At 44.4% G+C, this 23,063-nt stretch overlaps 1 protein-coding gene across 1 annotated transcript in view; it reads left to right on the plus strand.

The window, feature by feature from the left end:
* LOC128398345 (dynein axonemal heavy chain 11-like) overlaps window positions 1-23,063 on the plus strand; it is a 221,952-nt gene that overhangs the window by 148,657 nt on the left and 50,232 nt on the right. Inside the window, exons 45-47 of the mRNA XM_053359350.1 lie at window positions 157-339; window positions 4,842-4,943; window positions 20,909-21,043. Coding sequence (XP_053215325.1) covers window positions 157-339; window positions 4,842-4,943; window positions 20,909-21,043 — 420 coding nt within the window. The remainder of the gene's footprint in view (window positions 1-156; window positions 340-4,841; window positions 4,944-20,908; window positions 21,044-23,063) is intronic.

Genomic DNA, 23,063 nt, shown 5'->3' on the forward strand with positions numbered 1-23,063 from the left:
TTGGAGGTTTTTAAGCAGAGGTTGGATGGCCATCTGTCATGGATGCTTTAGTTGAGATTCCTGCATTGCATGTGGTTGGACTAGATGAACCTTAGGGCCCCTTCCAACTTCCAAGATTCTATGATTTGGGGTGGCCTCCTTCTCTTTGCTCTTTAGGTAGACGAATTCCTCCAAAGTCTCATCAATTTTGATAAAGAACATATCCCTGAAGCCACTGTTAAAGCTGTAAAAGAAGATTATCTGAGTGATCCAGAGTTCAGCCCAGAGTTTGTACGGACAAAATCTTCAGCAGCTGCTGGTCTTTGTGCATGGGTTATTAATATCATTAAATTCCACGAGGTAGGAATTAATAATATTTACCTTAGCTCTACTTTATTTTCTAATTGCTTAAGAAATCGTAATCATATTTGTTTATTACAGTTCTAACCCTGCTTTACCTCCAAAGAGTTCAAGGTAGTGTACAAGGCTCTGCCTCCACCTGTTTTGTCCTCACAAGAACTGTGTGAGGTAGGTGAGGTTGAAGATGTTGGCTGGCCCAAGGACAACCCACAAACTTCATGGCTGAGTGGAAATTTGATTCCACAGCTCTACTCTACCAGTCACTCTCGTCATTGTGTCATCATAGTATTCCTTCAGGAAAATGGACACATGCTTTGGACAGCCTTAAGCTATTTGTAGAGACATGGGTGGCGCTGTGGTCTAAACCACAGAGCCTAGGGCTTGCTAATCAGAAGGTCAGCGGTTCGAATCCCCGCGACGGGGTGAGCTCCCATTGTTCGGTCCCTGCTCCTGCCAACCTAGCAGTTCAAAAGCACGTCAAAGTGCAAGTAGATAAATAGGTACCACTCTGGCGGGAAGGTAAACGGCGTTTCCGTGCGCTGCTCTGGTTCGCCAGAAGCGGCTTAGTCATGCTGGCCATATGACCCGGAAGCTGTACGCCAGCTCCCTCAGCCAATAAAGCGAGATGAGCGCCGCAACCCCAGAGTTGGCCACGACTGGACCTAATGGTCAGGGGTCCCTTTACCTTTTAAGCTATTTGTGTTTGACAGTTATGTGGATCTTGACGTTAAGTAAATGTATGACATTTTAAGCAGTGCTATTTTTCTAGGAAAAGAGGTGCCGAAGCACACCTTCTTCTCTTAGAATGGCAATGGCACCCACCTGAGTGGTGCCGGAACTGGGGTTCTAGTCAGTTCCAACTGGAAAACAGCCCTGATTTTAGGTATTAGAAAGATGATTATTATCATTTTTAAAAGACCTAAAGACAGAAAAGGCTGGCTCATCTTTAAATGTTCCAGAGCTACTAGAAATTTGGCCAGCTAAATGTTTTGCTCATTCTTGTGGCAAATGAAATAACAAAACAAATAAAAGTATTTCGTTGCCAGGAAGTCTCTCAGGCTTCTCACTTAAGGAAAGCTTGAGCTAGCCAGCCAGCAATTAGAGCTATCATCTAGACTGCTGTCACTGGTGTCCAAAGCACACTCCCATAAAACAGGTCTGAAGGAGAGTGGCTGCTTTCAGGTGGCTGCCAAAGGAAAGGAACATTTTGGGGTGAGCCTTTGGGGGATGTGAATCACAGCCCCAGGAATTCTGTTCTTCTGGAGACAGCAAGAGGAGGAACATCTGGAATATATTATTGTTGACCTCGTTATTATTATACTGAATGTGCTGTTTGGGTATTTTCATATTGATTTTTTTCCCATTTAAGCTGCTTTAAGTATTATTTTAATAAATATATAAAGAAAGGACCTACCCACAAATCCCTACACCAGGCATGGCCAAACTTGCCCTCCAGCTGTTTTGGGACTATAACTCCCATCATCCCTAGCTAACAGGACCAGTGGTCAGGGATGATGGGAATTGTAGTCCCAAAGCAGCTGGAGGGCCAAGTTTGGCCATGCCTGCCCTGCACTAACACTATGCAACAGAATGAAAGAATAATACACAACATCTCCCTCCCTCTTTCCCCTCTCCCCCCCCCCCCCGTCACAAGATGTCTGTGACAAAAGTGTCTCTCAGTAAAGGTAAACAAACTGTGAAAAAGAAACTACAGATTTAAAGTGGAGGTGATAGGTGTACTTTCCCCTGTTTGTTTGTTTGTTTGTTTGTTTGTTTGTTTGTTTGTTTTGTAACACATTATTTTTTAAAAAAATAAAAACTAATCTAAAAAAATCAGAGTATACTAATTTCATCCAATATTTACTCTATGAAACCATGACCCCAATGTTACACTTTTAAATAAGTTTTATTTGGTTTTACAAATATTAGTTTATAACAATCCAAAATACATATCCATATTTTGAGATTTCTCCAAATCTCTGGACTTCCCACCTTACCTTACCCTCCATGGGTCCTATTGTAAACCCTCTTGACTGTGTATTATTTCATAATCCATATTTTGTATTTTTCCATATTGTCCATGATATTCGCTACATTACGAGTGTTGTTAAAATCCTGCTAACGTTTTCATCTGCTTACAGTGGTCTCCTAGAAGATAAATTATAATTTTTTTCCCATTCTTTATTGAAGTTTTGGTCTTCTTGGTTCCTGAGCCTTCCAGTCAGTTTTGCCATTTTGGCATAGTCCAACAGCTTAGTTTGCCATTCCTCTCTGGTAGCGATGCTTTTAAAGTGTTTTTAAGGCCATGACAGCTGTGCTAAACCTTTGCCTGTTTCCAACTACAAGAACGCCAGTATCCAGGAAATATGTCACAACAAAACAAAGTTAATTTGGCACACTGGCAGGGCACCATAGTCCTATAGTGCAACAAAAACAGTATCCAAAAAATTGAAACATTTGTGGCATGAAAAGCTATGGTTTTCCAGCAAAAGGCTCCTGACTATGTATGGATTGCTAAAGGTGCTATCCAGAAAATTTTGAAGGTGCAAATTGACTGGAATGTGAGAACAGATACAACCAATGTCAAGAGCACAAAGTATTCTGAATGCACATAGAAAGTTTCGTTTGGAGGGCCCTAATATAGTATAGATGCCTGGTAACATTAAATTTGTATTTTATTTTGTACGGGCATTTCCTAGTGGTATTGTAGAAATGATATTACCCTCCATGTCTTAGGAATGGAACTTTACCTTTCTGGATGTGAAATCTGCACTCTTTCACTCAGCAGTTGTCTATCAACTCCCCTTCAAACTGTTTAAATTTATGCTCACTGTGGATCAAGCTCCACAGAAGGAGCGTTTGACTATCTGACTGCTGTCACTTGAGTAGGAGTCAATGTGTATTTTGCACAGAGCCAACATACACCCTTCCCATTCAAAAATTGTCATCACTGTTTCAATTAAAAGGTCCATAAACCACACTACAATTTGTATGGCTCTAACTATAATTCTTAGCACAACGTGGTTACAAACAATGACATAACGTTGTTTTAGTATGTACTAACTAAAACAAGGTTGTAATGTTTACATTGGGTTCTGTTTCTTTGATATATGCACAGAGGAGGGCTTGCTGTTAGGTGTGGTGCCATGTTGTGATTAAACACTTTATTCGTACTCATATGTCAATCTATTAGTGAGCTGTTAATTCAAATGCTACTATGATGTATTTTATCGCCATTAGCACATTTATCACAGGTAGATATAAAACTTAGACAAAGGTGTATGTTCTCATTAATGATGAACAGCCTATTCATCTTACTAGAATGTAATTAATGTAGGTTGCAATACTTAATTTTTCACTGTTTGTCATGATGCATATTTAACATTTCTTCTATCCTTTATCAATCTGCTTTCCTTTTGCGTGGACATGTCCAAAAGATATATGTAAGTGTGGTACTTTTACGTGTGTGTGTGTGTGTTTTAAAAGTTGGCAATTTCTTTTTCTGTATGTTATAGCCAGTAGCGTTTGTACAAACGTCAGGCGTGTTCATACTGATTATATGAACATTTTTTCCCTTAATTATTATATGTTTAACGTTGATCAGTTGAACCCATAAAACAAGTGTGAAAGATCAGTTCTGCTGGTGGTTTGATCCCATCTTATAACGGATGTTCATATGACATAATGTACTTTCCCTGCTAATAAGTTCCATTTTAATGTCAAACCCTCATGGACTGTTATATGTGTGTATACTGTTTCATAACAAGCAGTGATCAGCACAGGGATACTGCAAGAAAAGGTAATGGAGAAAATTACATAAAATGGAACAGAGGGGAAAGTAAGCATGTACCCACTAACCCTGACTCCTCACCTAACATAACTCATTTCCCACCAAAACCCTAAGTAAATGTATCATTGTTGTGATGTAATTAACTGTGAACACTCTCTTTTTCTAAATTGCTGCTGTTTGGGGACACATCTCAGGTCAGGCTGTGACAAAATAATGGGTACAGTGGTATCTCGGTTTACAAACAGTCCTGTTTACGAACTATTCGGTTTATGAACTCCGCAAAACCGGTAGTGTCCCGGTTAGCGAACTTTACCTTGGTCTACAAACAGAATCTGAACAGAGGAAGGGCACCGGCAGCGGAAGGCCTCATCAGGGAAAGCACGCCTCAGTTTAAGAACAGATTCAGTTTAAGAACGGACTTCAGGAACGGATTAAGTTCGTAAACTGAGGTACCACTGTATTGAGAAACTGGCCAGTTGAAGATCAATGAACTTCAAGCTCCAAGCTTAGAATCACTGAACTGAGTCCTCATTAGACAGTGTCCACTTTCAAACTGTTATAAGTTTTTCAAACGATTGTATGATTCTAACCCTTTTTGAGCTTTCTGGACTGCTATCTGAATTCAGGCGTCTATCAACTTACCACTTTCTGTGGTAAATTTCTGTGATGTGCAGTGCACAGTTTAAACATGTATCCTGCTCCAACCTTTTAGGTTTACTGCGAAGTAGACCAAAAACGGCAAGCCCTGGCACAGGCCAATGCAGACTTGGTCGTTGCAGCGGAAAAACTTGAGTCAATAAGGAAGAAGCTTAATGTAAGTGTTATTCTCTTCAGTTTCTGTAGGTCTCTTCCTATCTCCTACATATCAAACACTGGGCACCATTCCTTATATGTCAAATTTTAAAATTACATTATTGTTCTTGGAGGCAATGAAAGGGTTTCTAGCCTGGATAATCATTTGTTGTGTTTTGTTTGGCTTGATGCACTCGTCCGAAATAATAGAACAAAGTCTTATTGTTATTGTCTCCTATGACCCCAATTGCCTATTTACCCACTGATTAGGAGCTTTTTAAAAAAGGATCTGTAGGTGGGTTTTCTCTTTGATATTTGAGCGACATTCATTCAATATAAGTTTACTTTTGCTGGCTATAAAGGGGGGGAGGGACCCAGTGAGGTGGCAGTCATTTTTGGCTGTAGCCTAGCCTATTTCTCAGATAAATGCTGTTCCTTGATATAAATGGCCAAGTTTCCATTTAGCTTTCAGTTGCAATTCAGGGAACACTCTATTTAGGCTGGCTTAAACTTTCAGTTGCAAGAAGTATCCATCATAAAAGGAAAAAGAATTTCTCCCTCTTAATTTGGGGGAGACTACACCTGCTTGATCCACCTGACAGAGGTGCTATGCACCAGCGGATAAATGTATTCTAGTTTCCTTCCACTACTTGAACTGCAGTCTTGTATGCACTTACCTGGGAGTAAAGGTGTTTCCAGATGGGTGTTTATTGTGCTTCTAAGGTACACACGTTTGTTTGATTTTGCAGCATCCACAAAACATTGACATAAAAATGCCACCCCGTATTGTCAACACTCTGATTTCAGCTGGATTTATCTTTTTTCAGGAAAAATGCAATAAATAATATTTTAAAACTATTGCCAGCAAACCATATACAGTGTCTAAATATGCTTAGGATTGTGCTGTTAAATGAACAAAGAAGATGAATTAAAATGGCAAAAGTTTGCTTTAACACAGTAGGAATCATTAGTGTTGCCCTGAGGCTAGGGCTTGCCGATCGGAAGGTCAGTGGTTCGAATCCCTGTGAAAGGGTGAGCTCCCATTGCTCAGTCCCAGCTCCTGTCAACCTAGCAGTTTGAAAGCACGTCAATGTGCAAGTAGATAAATAGGTACCATTCCGGCAGGAAGGTAAACTGTGTTTCCGTGCGCTGCTCTGGTTCTCCAGAAGCGGCCTAGTCGTGCTGGCCAAATGACCCGGAAAAACTGTCTGCGGACAAACGTTGGCTCCCTCGGCCAGTAAAGCAAAATGAGCGCTGCAACCCCAGAGGCGTTCATGACTGGACTTAACCGTCAGGCATCCTTTACCTTTAAGCATTATTACATGAAAAGAAATCCCAGTAAACTCAAAGGGAATTCAAGTCAATGTGCCCAGTAATTCAGCAAACAAATGGTGTTTGCAATCAATGTGCATAGTTTGTTTGATGTGTGACTTCAGTAACACTGATTTTAAACTCAGCAGTTCTAAAAATTACATTTGTTTTTATACAGGTGTGCAGTTCCTCTTCATTTGGTATTATGTTTGGTGAATTACTAAATCATGACATAGTATTAAATGTGAAACTGTAGAGCATGGAGCAAACCAACAAACTCTCAGGCCTATTTCAACTGATAAGGAATAACAAAGTATAAAGCTGTTGTTAACCTTTGTGACTTTTCCCAAGTTTCAAAGCTAGTTGTAAAAACAAGTTGTAAAATCCACCAGTAGGTGAAGAATTTATTCTATTTATGACTTGACCATTTAACTCCAAACAAGAATTTCAAATAACACTAGGGAATGATGAGCATTTGAACTCAGAATGTTCTGGAGGGGGTTTTCCCCTTAATTCTAAACTCCGGTTTCTCAGCAGAGATATTGATTTTCTTGCATTTGTCCAATAACAAACAAAAATGGGTCTGGTCATTCAACTGGAATGCTAGTTACATTTAGTAGTTACATTTAATTCAAGGACTTTTAACTTACTTTTGCTGCTGTTTTTCAGTTTGATCATTTCTGACAGGGGTCCAGCATGTGTGCAAAGCCGCCTGGGTGTTTTTTGGAGCCTAATGCTCACTTGCAACATGGGTCGCCTCCTACAAATGTATCATGATCTCATTCCATACATACAATCTCATAAGTCATGATTCATGGCAGCTTCACACGAACCAATGCACACCTGTGCAGACAGGTACACATTCTCTCGCAGATATAGCCCCTGCTTCCCATATCTCTGTTCAGATCATTGCCTTCCCGTTGCTAACTCTCAGCCCAACATTTCAAAAAAATTCTGGTGCACCACTGGATACACACAAAAATAGCAAGTGATATTTTTTTAGATGTTAAAGGAACAGGAGCAGGGCTTTTATAGGTAAAGGTAAAGGGACCCCTGACCATTAGGTCCAGTCGTGACCGACTCTGGGGTTGCGGCGCTCATCTCGCTTTATGGGCCGAGGGAGCCGGCGTACAGCTTCCAGGTCATGGGGCCAGCATGACTAAGCCACTTCTGGTGAACCAGAGCAGCGCACGGAAACGCCGTTTACCTTCCCGCTGGAGCGGTACCTATTTATCTACTTGCATTTGGCATGCTTTCGAACTGCTAGGTTGGCAGGAGCAGGGACCGAGCAACGGGAGCTCACCCCGTCACGGGGATTCGAACCACCGACCTTCTGATAGGCAAGTCCTAGGCTCTGTGGTTTAACCCACAGCGCCACCTGCGTCAGGGCTTTTATAGAAGTTGGCAAAAGAGAGAGAGGTATAATGTCTGGTCTGCAGTTAAGGAGTGGGTGCCACATTGCCTGCTAGAGTGCAATCGCCAGGTTGCAATTCTCTGATTTCTTCTGCCTCAAATTGATTGTTTTTTTACAAACAAACAAACAATGACTTAGTAGTCTCAGTTGCACATAGGCAAAATCAAACAGTGTTCCATTTTTAGCAAATTGAATAATTTTGTTTTATTTACCAAGAGCTCTTATATCAGTAACTCCTGATCATTTATGAACAAATTAAATAGCAGCAACTCAATATAGATCCTTGGGCACAAAACTCTCTAACCTTCTATCCATTGTGAAAACGACCCTTTTTATTTCTTTCACATTTTACTTTTCACTTTATTTTATAAACTTCTAGGCTTTCTGCTCTCGACCCTTCTATAGTGTTTCAAAAATCTGTAAGTGCCGTCATGTTGTGACATCAAATGGGGCCGTAATAAGACTATTTTAAGAAGAAGTGTTCAACATTACATAGGCTTATATATATATATATATATATATATATATATATATATATATATATATTGAAGATAGTGTATTAATGTCAAAACTGTCACGGTGCTTAGATGCCAAGCCCAGACTGGATGCATGCAACCTTTTAAAAGTAAATCCAAAATTTGACGATACAGATCTGAATTCTTTTGTAATTTTGAGAAATAGTATTTCAAAGGAAGTGTAATCTATCTACCTTCTGTCTATCTATGTTGGATCCTCCACACAGAGGGTCCATGTTGTGTACGGCCCCAGGACTCCCCCCCACCGGCCTGGAGGCAGGGCTTTGCCCTGACCTGGGCCAGTGGTATTATAACTGCGCCACTGCTTCTTGGCCAATCGGCTTGGTGGTGTGATTTGGGGCTTTGTTTTTAAGCGGCAGCATGACGTGGGGAACCCCTCATGCTTCACACTGCCGAACACCCACCTGCCCTCCCTGTTGTTAGGATGGTGTCTGGACTTGCTTTGGACTTCGGTTGGTAGCCTGTTTTGGGACAGGGGCCAGATAGGAATTTTGTCCAATGTGGCAAATGGGCAGTGGCCACTTGGTTTTTGCCTACCTCTCAGCAATTGTCACAACTTTGTAAGGTTTTGCGGTTAGGCATTGGTTTAGGGTAATGTGGGGAGGGGAGGTGCAGCCATCACCTGCCCCTTTATTTGATAGGGTATTCCGTTAAAGGAATCCGGTGGTCTGGATCTTGTCCAAAACCCGGGGAGGGGCTAGGGCCATGCCAGGACCCCCGGGAACCCAAGGGGTGAGCACCAGTCAATAGCCATTGTTGGAACTCCCTCTGCTGGTAGTTTACCTTTTGCAGGCTCCCTGCTGGGTGGGCAGGAGCCAGTTATAGTCATTAGATACCAATGCCTAAGCCAATACCAGTCACATTTGTTTATTCAATAAAGCTGTGGCCTAAATTTGCCCATTAACCTTTAAACTAAATTCTGTCTCCTTGGTGTCTTCATTTTCATGGGCGGGGGTTTGGGGGGCTTGATGCGCAACTATCTATCATCTATCTATCTAGCATCTACCTATCTATCATCTATCTATCATCCATCTATCATCTATCTATCATCTATCTATCATCATCTATCTACTATTTAGAAGTTTGTGAATATGTAAGGAATGATCCTGTTGCAAACAAAATAGTAGAACAAACTTTCTCAGTTTTGCAGTAGTTTAGCCTTATTAATATATGCCTTGTCTTCCTTCCAAATAGCTAAGGAAAGCACACAAGGTTTTGGAAGTGGGGGTCTCTTCCCCCATCCAGACGCAGGCCAGATCCAGAACTAATTGGTTTCAACACGGTTGTCATACCCCTTTCTGGGTCCTATCCTTGCAACTCCTTTTATTTCTTCGCTGTGTAATTTGGCCGGGCCAAATACTGAAGATGAAAAGAAACAATAATCCTGTTGTTACTATTAGGCAATTATAAGGTACACTACAGAGAGAACACACACTAGCAGTGGAGAAGCTGCTGTCTACTTGTTTTCTAAGCATCCTACTCAAGTCCTTAATTCTCTCGTAGGAATCAGTGGGACTTAACTTTGTTTTTGTGTCCAGCGTTAGGAGTTACTAAGAAAGGCATTGAAGATGATGTTGTTATATCAGTCTTTGTTGGAGTCACATTTAGAATACGCTGCACAGTAGCTCTCAAAAAATGATAATAAAAAGCCAGAAGAGCTACAGAAAAGGGCAATCAAAATTATCATGTGTTACGAAGTTTCTTTTCCACAAGGAAAAACTGAAGGGATTAGGGTCTTTTGGTTTGGGGGAAGACAGCGAAGGAAAATGTGCCACAAGTTTTATAAAATTATGATACACATAGTGCCAAGAAAACAAATAGGGTGAAACAATTATCCCTCAGTCAAGACAATACAACACAGGGTCATAAGACTGATTGCTTGTAGGTTGAGGATGAAGCAAAGGAAAAATTCTTCTTACAGTTTGTAGTAAACGTGTGGATTCATTATCACAGAATGCTGTGATTGCTGCTATTAGTGGAGATAATTTTGAAAGGGACAAGACTAACTCTTGGAGGACCTAAGATCTTAATGAGATTCCATATTCAGTCATTGTCCCCACACAAATTTGATTATCATTATGTAAGAGAGCGAACGGGATGTGGGTGGCACTGTGGGTTAAACCACAGAGCCTAGGACTTGCCGATCAGAAGGTTGGCGGCTCGAATCCCCGCAACAGGGTGAGCTCCCATTGCTCGGTCCCTGCTCCTGCCAACCTAGCAGTTCGAAAGCACGTCAAAGTGCAAGTAGATAAATAGGTAGCGCTCCGGCGGGAAGGTAAACCTTGTTTCCGTGCGCTGCTCTGGTTCACCAGAAGCAGCTTAGTCATGCTGGCCACATGACCCGGAAGCTGTACGCTGGCTCCCTCGGCCAGTAAAGCAAGATGAGCGCCGCAACCCCAGAGTCGGCCACGACTGTACCTAATGGTCAGGGGTACCTTTACCTTCACCTTTAAGAGAGGGAACAGGGATGACCCCACTGGGCCACCAGGCCCACCCCTCCCACATTTCCACAATGCCATTCCTAATTGCCCACCCTTCCACTGCGTTTCTGTAGCAGGCAACAGTTTCTAATTGAGCAGCTTCCCTATGTGATTTAGAATAAACCTAGAACATCAGAGTTCGAATCCCACAGGGAACCAACCTCAAGTACAACAGACTCCTCACATGCCACCAAATCCAGGTTGGGCAATGACATTTGCATAGGAAATCTGCTTCCCCAAAGACCAGACTTTTGCAATAACAAAAGAGATGGGAAAATATAATAGAAGGTGTGGGATAGGGATGGACAAATGTGTCACTTTTGATTTCTCTCCGTTTCTCATTTTACCAGTTTTAAGTACTGTTCTCTACATTTCCACATCAATTTGTGTTTTATTTTTATTTTTCCAATGTCCTCATGAAAATTCACCAGCATTTTTGTGCAAATTTCTCCGGCATTTTTGCTTAATATGCTCGTTTTTACAAAGCGTTTCCCCCAGTATAATGCATTTTTATATTATTTTCATTGATGCATGTATTTCTATGCACACTTTAGCCTAGTATATGCAATTCTGCACACATTACTTGGCTGGAGAATTGCAATGCAAAATTTGAGGAAGTGCAAATTTCGAAGGAATAACTATGTTTCAGTTCACACATGGTTCCAAATAATGTTAATTAGGCAAATTTGCCTTTAAATGGGAAGCAAATTGAACTTATCTCCCATCCCTACAGTGGGATAACACTGCTCGGTGCAATATCATCTAGCCTTGCCACAAACAAATCCAGATGAATGTTTAACATACAGGGAACCTGGAAGTGCCCCTAGTTTAATGGCTGAATCCGATTACCTAAGGATCAACTTAGAGGGAATTCTCAAGGTTCCTGAAATGACATAATACTGCACACCACTGGGATTTCTCAGTAAATCATTATTGGACCATAACCCAAACAAACAAACATCATCTGAGACAATCAGCTTGCTTTCTGGCATTACAAATGCTGACAATTATTTATTTTTGCATACTGTCCTCAGTATAATTTGATATTATTATGTGCTACACCTGTTTGGAAGCTCAGTAACCTTAACCCAGGGGTCAGCAAACTTTTTCAACAGGAGGGCCATGTTGTAGGGTCAATTACGTCCAGGGGTCCGGCACACTTCTCTTGCGCAGCTCTGGTCTTCCCCCCTGGGACCTTTGACTCAGCAGAGCATAAAACACAGCAGAAGCAGGAACGTTCTGTCGTGTGGTAATAACTCAGGCTGAAACGCAGCAGTCTCCTTATCTTAAAGTCTTTATTCCTTAGCAAAACACAATAGCTATAAATCTCCTGGCGAGAGTTCGCCCATGTTGCTCCTTTCTCCACGGAGCTGACACGCACACTGAAAGAACACAGAGAAACCACACCCCTTCCGTGTTCTAAACCCGCCCTCAGAATGTGAGGCGTCATCGCTCAGAACTCTTAACCCTGTAAGTTCTGAGCCTCTCCTAACACCCCCTCTCGAATCACGTTCTGAGAGGACCTCTGAGTGTTCAACATCTTCCCCATTGCCTTCCGCCCCTTCCTGGCATTGTTGTTAGGCACCTGTTGAACCTCACGAACCTCAGGTTCGCACTGTGCGAAACCAACCCACGCATTTGTGACCTGAAACCTCTCAGGTGGAATTCCCTTTGTAGCCCGCGATGACCGCCTGGGCACAAACTGGGGTGCTCCTTTTGACCCACTGGGGCCAGCATGTGCGTCTTCCTCATCAGAAGACTCCCCCTCTGACTTGACACTTCTGTGAGCTTTCTCCATTATGCGCACAGGAGATGAGGGCTCACTCTTGGACACTCCCTTAACAACCTGTGGAGACGCCCTACTCTGTTCAGGGACCTGGTCTCCACCAGCAGGTTCAGGCTCTGGCTCTCTTTCCTCCTCAGAGTCAGACAGACAATCTGAGTGAATGTCAGAGCGCACTTTGCGCCTTGCCCAACCATCCTGCTCAAAGAACTCAGCCTGTTTACTGACCAGAAGCTTGGTCTGATCACCTTCTGGGTATGCGAATCTCCACCCTTTTGTCGCAGGCTCATATCCACAGAAGATCATTTCCTGGTACCTTGGGCCACCCTCCTGCTGCAGAAACTTTGGTACAGGCACCATGGCTCTGCTACCAAAAGTGCGAAAGAAATGCACAAGCAGCTTCTGCCGATGAAGCAGGAAATACGGGGTGTCACCTACCACTGCATTGTAGCACCTGTTCATCGTGAAATTGGCCGTTTTTACCGCCTCCCCCCAAAAACTTTGAGGCAAACCAGAGTCATCCAGTAGAATCTCTGATGCTTGAACCAGAGCTTTACTCCTCAGCTCTGCCACGCCATTCTTCTGAGGAGAAGTCACCTTGTGACGTATCCCCCTCTGGCGAAAGAAACCCTTTAGAGCAGACCCAGTGACCTCTGAACCTCGGTCACACTGGAAACCTTGCACCTTGGTGGAGAACCTCAGTTCCACCTCAGCAACCCAATCTTTGATCAGTTGCGCTGCTTCCTCCTGCGTTGTCAGAGAAAAAGCCCAGGAGTTCCTAGTAAAATCATCGATCAAAATCAGCAGATGCCTGGCTTTGCCCAGACTTGGCTGAGGCATAGGCCCAAACAGGTCTGCGTGCACAAGCTCAAAAGGCTTTGTGGTTACCCTCTCCACTCTGGGATCATTAAATCCCTTGTTTCTGGCTTTTCTGCAAGCCTTGCAATTCAAAGGTTGACCACATTCTTTTACCTTGCAACCTTTGGTGCACTCTGATAACATCTGGACGTCCTCACAGGACCCATGTGACATTCTCTTGTGCCACACGCAAGCACACGACACATGAGTGTGATCAGTGGCTTTCCCAATATTCCCCTCACCCTCCAGTGGTGTTTCCAAAACAAAGAGGTTGTTTTGATCTTTTCCAACACTTACGAGCTCCTTCCCATCTCTGGAAATTGTACAAACATCTTTTTCAAAACTCACAGAATATCCCTCCTGTAAAAGAGAAGGTACAGACAGCAGGCAATGTTTTATCTCAGGGAGAACATAAACCTTCAATTCAGCCTGTAAGAAAGAGACAAACATGTTAGAAACATGGGTTACACGTCCCTGTGAACCTGTAGCAAATTTAACTGTTTTCTCAGTTGAAACAGCCTTGCAGTTCCACATTTGTCCATCAGGTGGCGCTGTTACCAAATGGGCATTCGCAGCCGAGTCAACAACCCAACGTAGGACTCTCCCCCCTCTGGAGTTGTCCTTCTTTGTTGCCTTAGCAACTGACTTCCTGCTGCCCCCGACCTTGGGGCGTTCGCTGCAGGTGTTGTTGTTGTCCAAAACCGCCATAGAGGCAGACAGCTGATAAACGTTTTCCTCCCCTTCTGGAGCGCGTGCTTTGTGCGGTTTCCCACGCCTGCTCCCTCTGTTGCCATGGAAACCCGGCTGGTTCCCATGGGAAGCAACCCTGGAAACGTCCTGCCCTGGCTCCTTTGCTCTCTGTGGGCAGCTGCGACACAAGTGGTCCGGGGAGTTACAAACAAAGCAGCGGCGAACGGAAAAAGCCTGAACAGAGCACTCCGCTGGTCTGGCCCCTCTGCTACTGGAGGAGCCGCCCGAGCCAGCCTTGCCCTCTCTGATACGCCGTTCTTCTTCATCCCCCAGACGGCCGGTCACATATTCCAGCGTCAGCTGCTGTGGATCCATTGACTCCAGAGTTAGACACAAATTGTCATAACTCTTGTCCAGAGAGCTGAGCAAGATATAAACTTTCAGCTCCTCTGAGAAGTTCACCTGCAGCAATCTCAGCTGGTTGAACACAGAAAGCATCTCAGTTACATGCTTCCTGATGCTATCCCCAGGACGCAGCTTCATCTCAAACAAGCGCCTGGTGGTGTGTATCTTTGCCCCAGCTGTTGTTCTGTGGTGCACTCTCTCCAGCGCACGGTAGGCCTCTACAGCAGTCTCAAGCCCCTCAACCAATGGCAGTTGCGAACCCTCCAGGCTGAGCACTATAGCTCCCAGGGCCTTCTGGTTCCTTCTGCGCGAGGCATGAGCATCTGCGATCTCCGCTGCCGTTGCTCCGGCTCCTGGCTGGGGCAATGGGGCCTGTAGCACTGCCTCCCACAGACCCTTGGCTTGTAGCCAGGCCTTTAGCTTCCTACTCCACTCCTCCCAGTTCTTGCCGTCCAGCCTCTCAAAAGGGACGGAGTACGATTCATGGCTGTCTGCCATCTCTCCCCCGGGGCCCGGCCTACTCACGATACAGTAGCACCTCCCGGTCCGGCAGAACCTTCCCAGCGAGCTCCCTTCGCTCCAGCTGGCTCCAGCTACTCCTTAGCTGGCCTTTGGCTGCTGGCCTCTCACACGCACGAACGTTGCTTATCTTTATTGCTGATCGCCATAACCTGTTGTAGGGTCAATTACGTCCAGGGGTCCGGCACACTTCTCTTGCGCAGCTCTGGTCTTCCCCCCTGGGACCTTTGACTCAGCAGAGCATAAAACACAGCGGAAGCAGAAGCAGGAACGTTCTGTCGTGTGGTAATAACTCAGGCTGAAACGCAGCAGTCTCCTTATCTTAAAGTCTTTATTCCTTAGCAAAACACAATAGCTATAAATCTCCTGGCGAGAGTTCGCCCATGTTGCTCCTTTCTCCACGGAGCTGACACGCACACTGAAAGAACACAGAGAAACCACACCCCTTCCGTGTTCTAAACCCGCCCTCAGAATGTGAGGCGTCATCGCTCAGAACTCTTAACCCTGTAAGTTCTGAGCCTCTCCTAACAGGCCAGTCCACTGTCCCTCAGACCTTGTGGGGGGGGCAGACTATATTTGGAGGGAGGGGGGAATGAACGAATTCATGCCCTTCTCCCTCCTCGGGGAAAAGCCTGCAAGCGCCGCACACACACTCCACATGGCTCGTGAAAGGGAGCGCTGAGCAGAGCCTGGGATGCATACAGGCTCTGCTCAGCGCTCCCTTTAAATAATTTTTTTTTCTTGCATTCCCCCTCTAAAAACTAGGTGTGTCTTGTGATCAGGTGCATCTTATGGAGCAAAAAATTCGGTACATTCTACTAATGTAAAAACACGCTGATTCTCGGACCGTCCATGGGCCGGATTTAGAAGGCAATTGGGCCGGATCCAGCCCCCGGGCCTTAGTTTGCCTACCCACACCTTAACCCATTTCTGAACACTAGATTCATTGAGAAACAAACCCCAAAGAACTCTGTGAAGACAGGGGAAGGTTGCAAATCTTGATGGACAGAGTAAGATAGGAGTCTGCAGAGAACAAGCCTCCCCCAGCTGTCAAACGACACACGCTGTCCTTTACGTGAAATGGAGTGCCACTACAAATCAGAGATGAGAAAGCTGTACCCTCCCGATGGGTGGACTACAACTCCCCTCATACTTGACCATTGGCCATGCTGCTTGAGGCTGATGGGAGCTGGAGTTCAGCAGCACCTCACAAGTTAGCCATCTCTGATCCTCAAGACCACCTCATTGCACATAAGCGACTGTGGCGTTTAAAAACAGCAACGACAACAGAGCTTTCCCCCTTTCCCTCCTCTGGCAAATTAAAACCGTGCCGGTATATTTTAAGGCTTTCGACTGTTGTGTTTTCAGGGAGGGGTTGGTCTGAAGCGTTTTTCCTTATTATTGCTAGGCTGATTGTTATGTTGTAACGTTGCATGCCACTACCTCAGTACTTGGCTAGTGAACAGGAGAAGTCCCAGGTAGGTTTAAAGAAAGCAGAAATGACCAGCAGGCAGCAAGAACACAAGGGATTCCTATCACAGTGGCTCAGAACCCTGTAGCACAACACAAACAGATCTTTTGCATAATGACTGGGGGGTGGGGAGAGAAACTGTTAATAACGGTTATCTTTCAGTAACATAGCAACAGCCAAATCCTTGAAAAGAGGAAGTTTTCATTTATACAGCATTTCATTTAAACATTGAAATTTGGTATAATGTAGAGTATGAAACAAGTTTTGAAAGGAAGCTAATGATTAAGAAGAAATGCAATGGGCATTTAATAAGTGGAAGGAACTGCAAGATAATTAACTGGCATGCATAAAGATTCATGCTTTATACCAAAATTTTAATTTTGCACATAAATGTGCCTGATGTAGGCAGCATTTAATCACCTAGCTGACAGGAGTAACTACTTTCATTTAACCTTGACTGAAGATCATGAATTCTAACAGGTTTAATTGGATACATCATTTAACAGAATGAACAGAGCAAATTTTTCTCAATTCATAGGTTCTGATTGACATGCACCAGCAATAAGGCGTTGCACAATTAAAGCTGATCTGTATTCCTGGCCTGGGCACCAATTGCCATAGTGATGTGACACTGTTTGATCACTGTGGCACTGAAACTACACTGAATTTCCCCTTGTTTTGAAAAGGGCACTGTTTTAAAAGAGAGAGAGCGAGAGAGAGAGATTTTGGCACTTAAAAAAAATTAATCACATTGATATGCACAAACTGTAAGGGTAGGGGCATGTCTTACTGGTAATTCCAGAAAAGGGAAGGGGGGGATGGTGCAATAAGCTAACAGTGCACTCCTTTACACATCTACTCGGGAGTAAGTCCTATTGAGTTCAATAGGGCTTGCTCCCAGGTAAGCGGGGTAGAGGCTTGCAGCCGTTTGTTACTACAATACTTAGGTAGTGTAAAAAATGTAGGTAGTTCAAATAAGCGGTGTATTTCTCAAAACACAAACATTTAATTCATTTGCATATGTAAAATTATGTAAATCTAATTTGGCTTCACCAGGTAGAAAAACAATAGATTGTTCTAGTGGTATCACTTCCTGTAGAATATTCCATACTAGGCGAGCCGGGAGAACAAATGACCCCAAGTCCCTCAGCAGAGGAATGGATGTAGCAGGTGTAATTTGGGAATCGTAACAGGGTTGGTGGCGCTGTGGGTTAAACCACAGAGCCTAGGACTTGCCAATCAGAAGGTCAGAGGTTCGAATCCCCATTACAGGATGAGCTCCCGTTGCTCAGTCCCTGCTTCTGCCAACCTAGCAGTTCAAAAGCATGTATAAGTAGATAAATAGGTACCGCTCCGGCAGGAAAGTAAATGGCGTTTCCGTGCGCTGCTCTGGTTCGCCAGAAGCAGCTTAGTCATGCTGGCCACATGACCCGGAAGCTGTACGCCGGCTCCCTTGGCCAATAAAGCGAGATGAGCACCGCAACCCCAGAGTCAGCCATGACTGGACCTAATGGTCAGGGGTCCCTTTACCTTTTTAACAGGGTTGGTTGGAAACTTTGACTTTGGGTTTACCAGGAATTAAAGGGATTTGTCATAAAGAGTCAGTAAGGGAGTCACACAAGGGTCAGTGGAGCAGTATGCACATGTTCAGTATGGAGGGAAAGGGTACTGTGTGACATTGACACACATGTGCTCCTTGTAGTATTGTAACTAGCGGTGGAGCAAGCTGATCGGGCGCCTGGGGCGGCGCACATGCCCTGCATCCAGGGGTGGGGCCAGCTGCCCATGGGGGCAGAGCCAGCCACCCACAGGGCAGGGCCAGCCGGGGCAGGCCGCTCTACCCCTCAGCCGCCCTACAGCTGAGGGGGAGGCGGTGGGCAGGCTGTTTGGGGCAGCGCGGAGCCTGCGAGCGCCCAAGCCACCACATCTGTGGCGATCACACAGGGTCCCCGGACGTTTGGCGGTCTATTGATCCCTCTGCCACCACTGTGATTGCTTCCCCGCTGCCACCAACCCGTTTCTCTCAGGTACACACAGAGTCCAGACAGTTGTTAACATTAAATCAAAAAAGCAAGTTTATTTTATAAGCATTAACAACTTTATGGTTTCAGATAATTTTTCTTGTCAGTTTCTTAATCTTAGTTTCTTTACTGGCCTAAGGTAAAGGTAAAGGGACCCCTGACCATTAGGTCCAGTCGTGACCGACTCTGGGGTTGCGGTGCTCATCTCGCTTTATTGGCCAAGGGAGCCGGCGTACAGCTTCCAGGTCACATGGCCAGCATGACTAAGCCGCTTCTGGTGAACCAGAGCAGTGCACGGAAATGCCATTTACCTTCCCGCCGGAGCAGTACCTATTTATCTACTTGCACTTTGAAGTGCTTTTGAACTGGTAGGTTGGCAGGAGCAGGGACCGAGCAATGGGAGCTCACCCCGTTGTGGGGATTCGAACCGCCGACCTTCTGATCGGCAAGTCCTAGGCTCTGTGGTTTAACCCACAGCGCCACCCACATCCCCTTTACTGGCCTATACCTTCCTAATAACTTCTAACTGATTATCCCAATTGTCTATCGGGCTCCTCCTAAAAGTTCCTCTCACTCTCTCACATCAGAACTAGACCAACCCACAGACTTATCCTCCCTCTTCCTTCTCCAACTCCCAACTGACTTCCCAACAACTCCAACTCTAACTCTATCTCCTCCCCTTGGGTTCCCACTGGCCAATCACTTCAAACTCATTTAACCCTTTCCTTATGACCCACCTAGGAGGGCAAATGCCACAATGTCATTCCCAGGAGAGATGCGTGGCTCAGGCATGCTGCAGGCCCCATGGTGAGTGCCGCCTGGCATTTTGTCACCCCCCTCAGTGGTGACACCCGGGTCAGACCCCGCACCCCCTTCCTCTGCCCGGATTGTAACCCTGGCTTCTTTTGGAGTAAATAGAGTCTCTGCCATGCGCAGCTATCTGACTTCAACCACACAGCATGTTCTCTCCTCCATCTCAAGTGTACATCCTGCTCAACTTAACCCATTTTGTGGAGATGTCAGGTAGAGCAGGTATTTCAAAGAAACCTTAAAGAGGAAGAGGATAAGCAACCTTCTAGAGTTGCATACATTTTCTTTGTCCATATTTCATACTATGAAATCTTTAGAAAATTGCTTAGGTAAGTTAATGCTGCCCCCAGGCAAATTCCCAGTCCCTAAACAGCTCTTTCTCATCAATCCACCAGAGGCTTCTGCAGATCCTGGCAGGATTCCATAGGTCATATATTTATATATATATTACTTAGATGAACTCATAGTCTCCCTTCCATTCATTAATAGCTGGTAGGATTTTCTACAACTTTTCCTCTTTCCTTTTTTTTTTTTTTACACTTTGCAGTTGCATGAGGCCAAAGTTACAGAGTGGAGAATATATATACCTGTTCTGGAATATATTTTATATATACTTTGTTTTCCTATCTGGATGGGTGAATCAAAGAGGAAACAAACTACTTGTGAAAATAGTGGAACGCTCTACCATCTATAAAAGAACTTCGGTGCAATATTGCTTGCTCCCAAAGGATGCTCAAAGCAGTCTCTTGGTTTGTTTGCTTTTCCTGTATTGCTAAATACCTGTGGATGTTTGTCAGGAGTTTGCCCATGTTCCACAAAGAGGTGGACAAGGAGGAACCCAATATGCTTGTCCTAGTGAGCAAAACCTCTCTTTGAGCTCCTTTTGGTTTAACTACAGAATTTGAAGTGGAGAATGGTTGCTGAATTCTAACCTGAACCGCCTTATTGTGCTTAATACAGTTGTTGACAGCATGTCACCGTAAAGGATAGTCTGCACAAAGCATTGCTGGACTTTGATTTCACAATAGGTTGGTCATTTTTCTACCAGTTCAGTTGGAATTATTGGGTAGGGAGCCAGTCATTGAAGCAGTTTGCCACATACGAGCACTGATTTGCTGATGAGCCACTGGCAAGATATGTGATTTTTCTCCAGCTTAGACAACTGTTTCACCCATTTCAAACAAGGTAAACGGGGGCAGGGGAATAGACCTGCTTTGAAAACAAGCGCAAATTGGATTGCACTAAGCTTTGTCCATGAAAGGTTGCTGGCATGTTGGCAAAGAAAGCAAACGCTACCCCTACTGCAGCATTTTTGCAATGTTTTCTGGTTGTGTCCACCGAACATCTGAATGTTTCTAAGAGCAATTGTATTTTTCCTGGCTGTGTGATATAGCAGCTCCTTAGCTCAGCAGCAAGCCACCTGTTTGGCTTGCAAAATGCCCCAGGCTAACCCCAGGTGTCTGGAGGTAGAGCTGGAGGTGTCCCCTGTCTAAAACTCTGGAGAGTTTCTGCCAGGGAATCCTCAGCTAGATGGTCTTAATGGTAGGACTCAGTGTGAGACTGCTCCCTGTGTTTCTATTTTCCGCAGTAGAAAAAAAAATGACCGTGTGGTGACATTTTTTTTTTGTTGCTTGTCCCTACAATGTCTAGTCTTGTTTCTTACTGGTGTTTTTTTATTATTATTTAAAGGAACTAAACACAAACCTGGCTGCCTTCACCACTGCCTTTGAGAGGGCGACAGCTGAGAAAATCCGCTGCCAGGAAGAAGTGAATAGAACTAATAAGACTATTGAGCTGGCCAACAGATTAGTGAAAGGTCTTGAGGTGAGGTCCTACAGGGCAGGCTAATGAAGCAGCCTACAGAAAGCATGCCTTTGTTATACACTAGTGATCTGACAATAACAGAGGCACTTAGCAAAGAACCTGATGAGCTGAAAAAAAATTATGTCATTATCATTCATTTTCCCCCATAAAGGAAACATGTTTTTGACCTTTACGTTTTCTTACAATTTGCCTCGCTGCCGTATATATTAACTGCAAGATTACCTACTAACTAACATGTCGATGAACGTTTAGAAAAAAGGCAGGAATGGCAACTCTTGGGCAGTGCTAACAGACTTTTTTTTTTTAAAAGATGTTCCAAGTCTGAGATGCTCAGAGATCACACCTGAATATTTCTTAGGATTGCAGCAAAATACCCAATAGAATATGTCCTAGTTATTTAAGGAATATGATACTTGGCTATTCAGACTCGAGTTTTACTCAGAGTAGACCAGTCTAAATTAATGAACACAACTAAGGCTGTGCGCGCACTCCTGTGTGCTGCCACCACTGATTGGGGAAGCAGCATACATGCAACATGAGCCACAAATCCATTTCTGTCCTGTAGTTTCCTATAAAATACTGCATTTTGATGCATCCCCACAGCTTTGAGCCAGATTGAGAAAAAGAAGTACCTAGCTGTGTTTTAAGCTGGTAATATGTACATAGCCAGAGTTAGGTCCATCAATTTCAATTCACTGTGAGTAAAACTTTTTTTGAATCCCACCCTAAAACTCCTCTGTCCCACCTAGGCCTAGACATGCTTTAAAATACTATCTATCTGTGTGTATCTGGTTGCACCATAGTGTAAAAGGTAAACTGTGACTTCCAATGAGCATCCCACAGAAAGCAATGCAACATATGCATTTGGATGCAACATTAGCACGTTCACCTGATTTTCACTCTCAGTTTCTGATCCATGAAGTGATTGATCTGTGCACAGAAGCTTGCATTCATATGCATATCCTTTGCTGGACTGGGAATACCTACATACCTAGAATTCATCAGATGCTGATGCAGTTGTCCAAGCCAAAGGTGACATACTGAATGTTTCGTTTATGTTTAGCTGGCTTCCCCCTCCCCAGGTCAATGATAAACAAACAAAGTTGGCATTTCAGTGCTTTTGCGCCCTGTACAATGCTATTTACCCGAGGCCTTTACACATAGCAACACACAATCAAACATGGCTTAGCTTAAACCAGGAGTGAGGAACCTGTGAGGAAAATCTCCAGATGTTGTTGGACTCCAACTGCTGTCATCCCCGAGCAGCCAGCATGGCTGGTGGTAAGGTCTGATGGAAGGTGTAAGCTCAATTATCTTAGACTCTACAGTACAATATGGTTTGCTCTGGGAGAGCAGTTTACTACCATTAATGTCTGGGCGAAGTCTATGTCAGTGGAACCTCTACCTGCGACCATAATCCGTTCCAGAGGTCCGTCCAGAGGTCGAAACAGGTAGCTGGGAGAGGCGGCGTTGGGCACGGGCGGCAATCGCCACTTCTGCGCATGTGCGGATGGCGATCGCCGCTTCCGCGCATGCACAAACAGCGATCGCCGCTCCTGTGCAACCGGCGGCAAACCCGCCAGTTACTTCCGGGTTTGCCACGGACGTTGGGTGAAATGGACGCAAGTGGAAGGGGACGTAAGAAGTGGTTTGACTGTACAACAGTACAGTCCCTAAAGATGCTCTGGAAGCTTCAACTGGTTGTGAATGCAGCTGCCCAACTGTTGACAGATTTAAGGCAGCACCAGCATATTATGTCTTTTTTTTTTTAAGCCCACTTTGTTAAGTTCAACTTTGTTTCCATGCCCAGTTTAAAGTTGCGGCACTGACCTTTAAAGCCCTAACTGGCCCAGGTCCTAGATATCTTGAGGAAAGCTAAATTCCTCAATTTAAGATCAGTCCATGAAGCCCAGCTAGATTGTCATCTGTGTTAGGCCTCCATCTTAAGAATGCCCTCCCCTGAGAAGCCCTCTTGTCTCCTTTTTAAAATAGATGGAGACTCCCTGCTCCATTCCACTGA

The sequence above is a fragment of the Podarcis raffonei genome, chromosome 1, assembly GCF_027172205.1.
Source record: "Podarcis raffonei isolate rPodRaf1 chromosome 1, rPodRaf1.pri, whole genome shotgun sequence".
In the NCBI taxonomy this organism is placed as follows: Eukaryota; Metazoa; Chordata; class Lepidosauria; order Squamata; family Lacertidae; genus Podarcis; species Podarcis raffonei.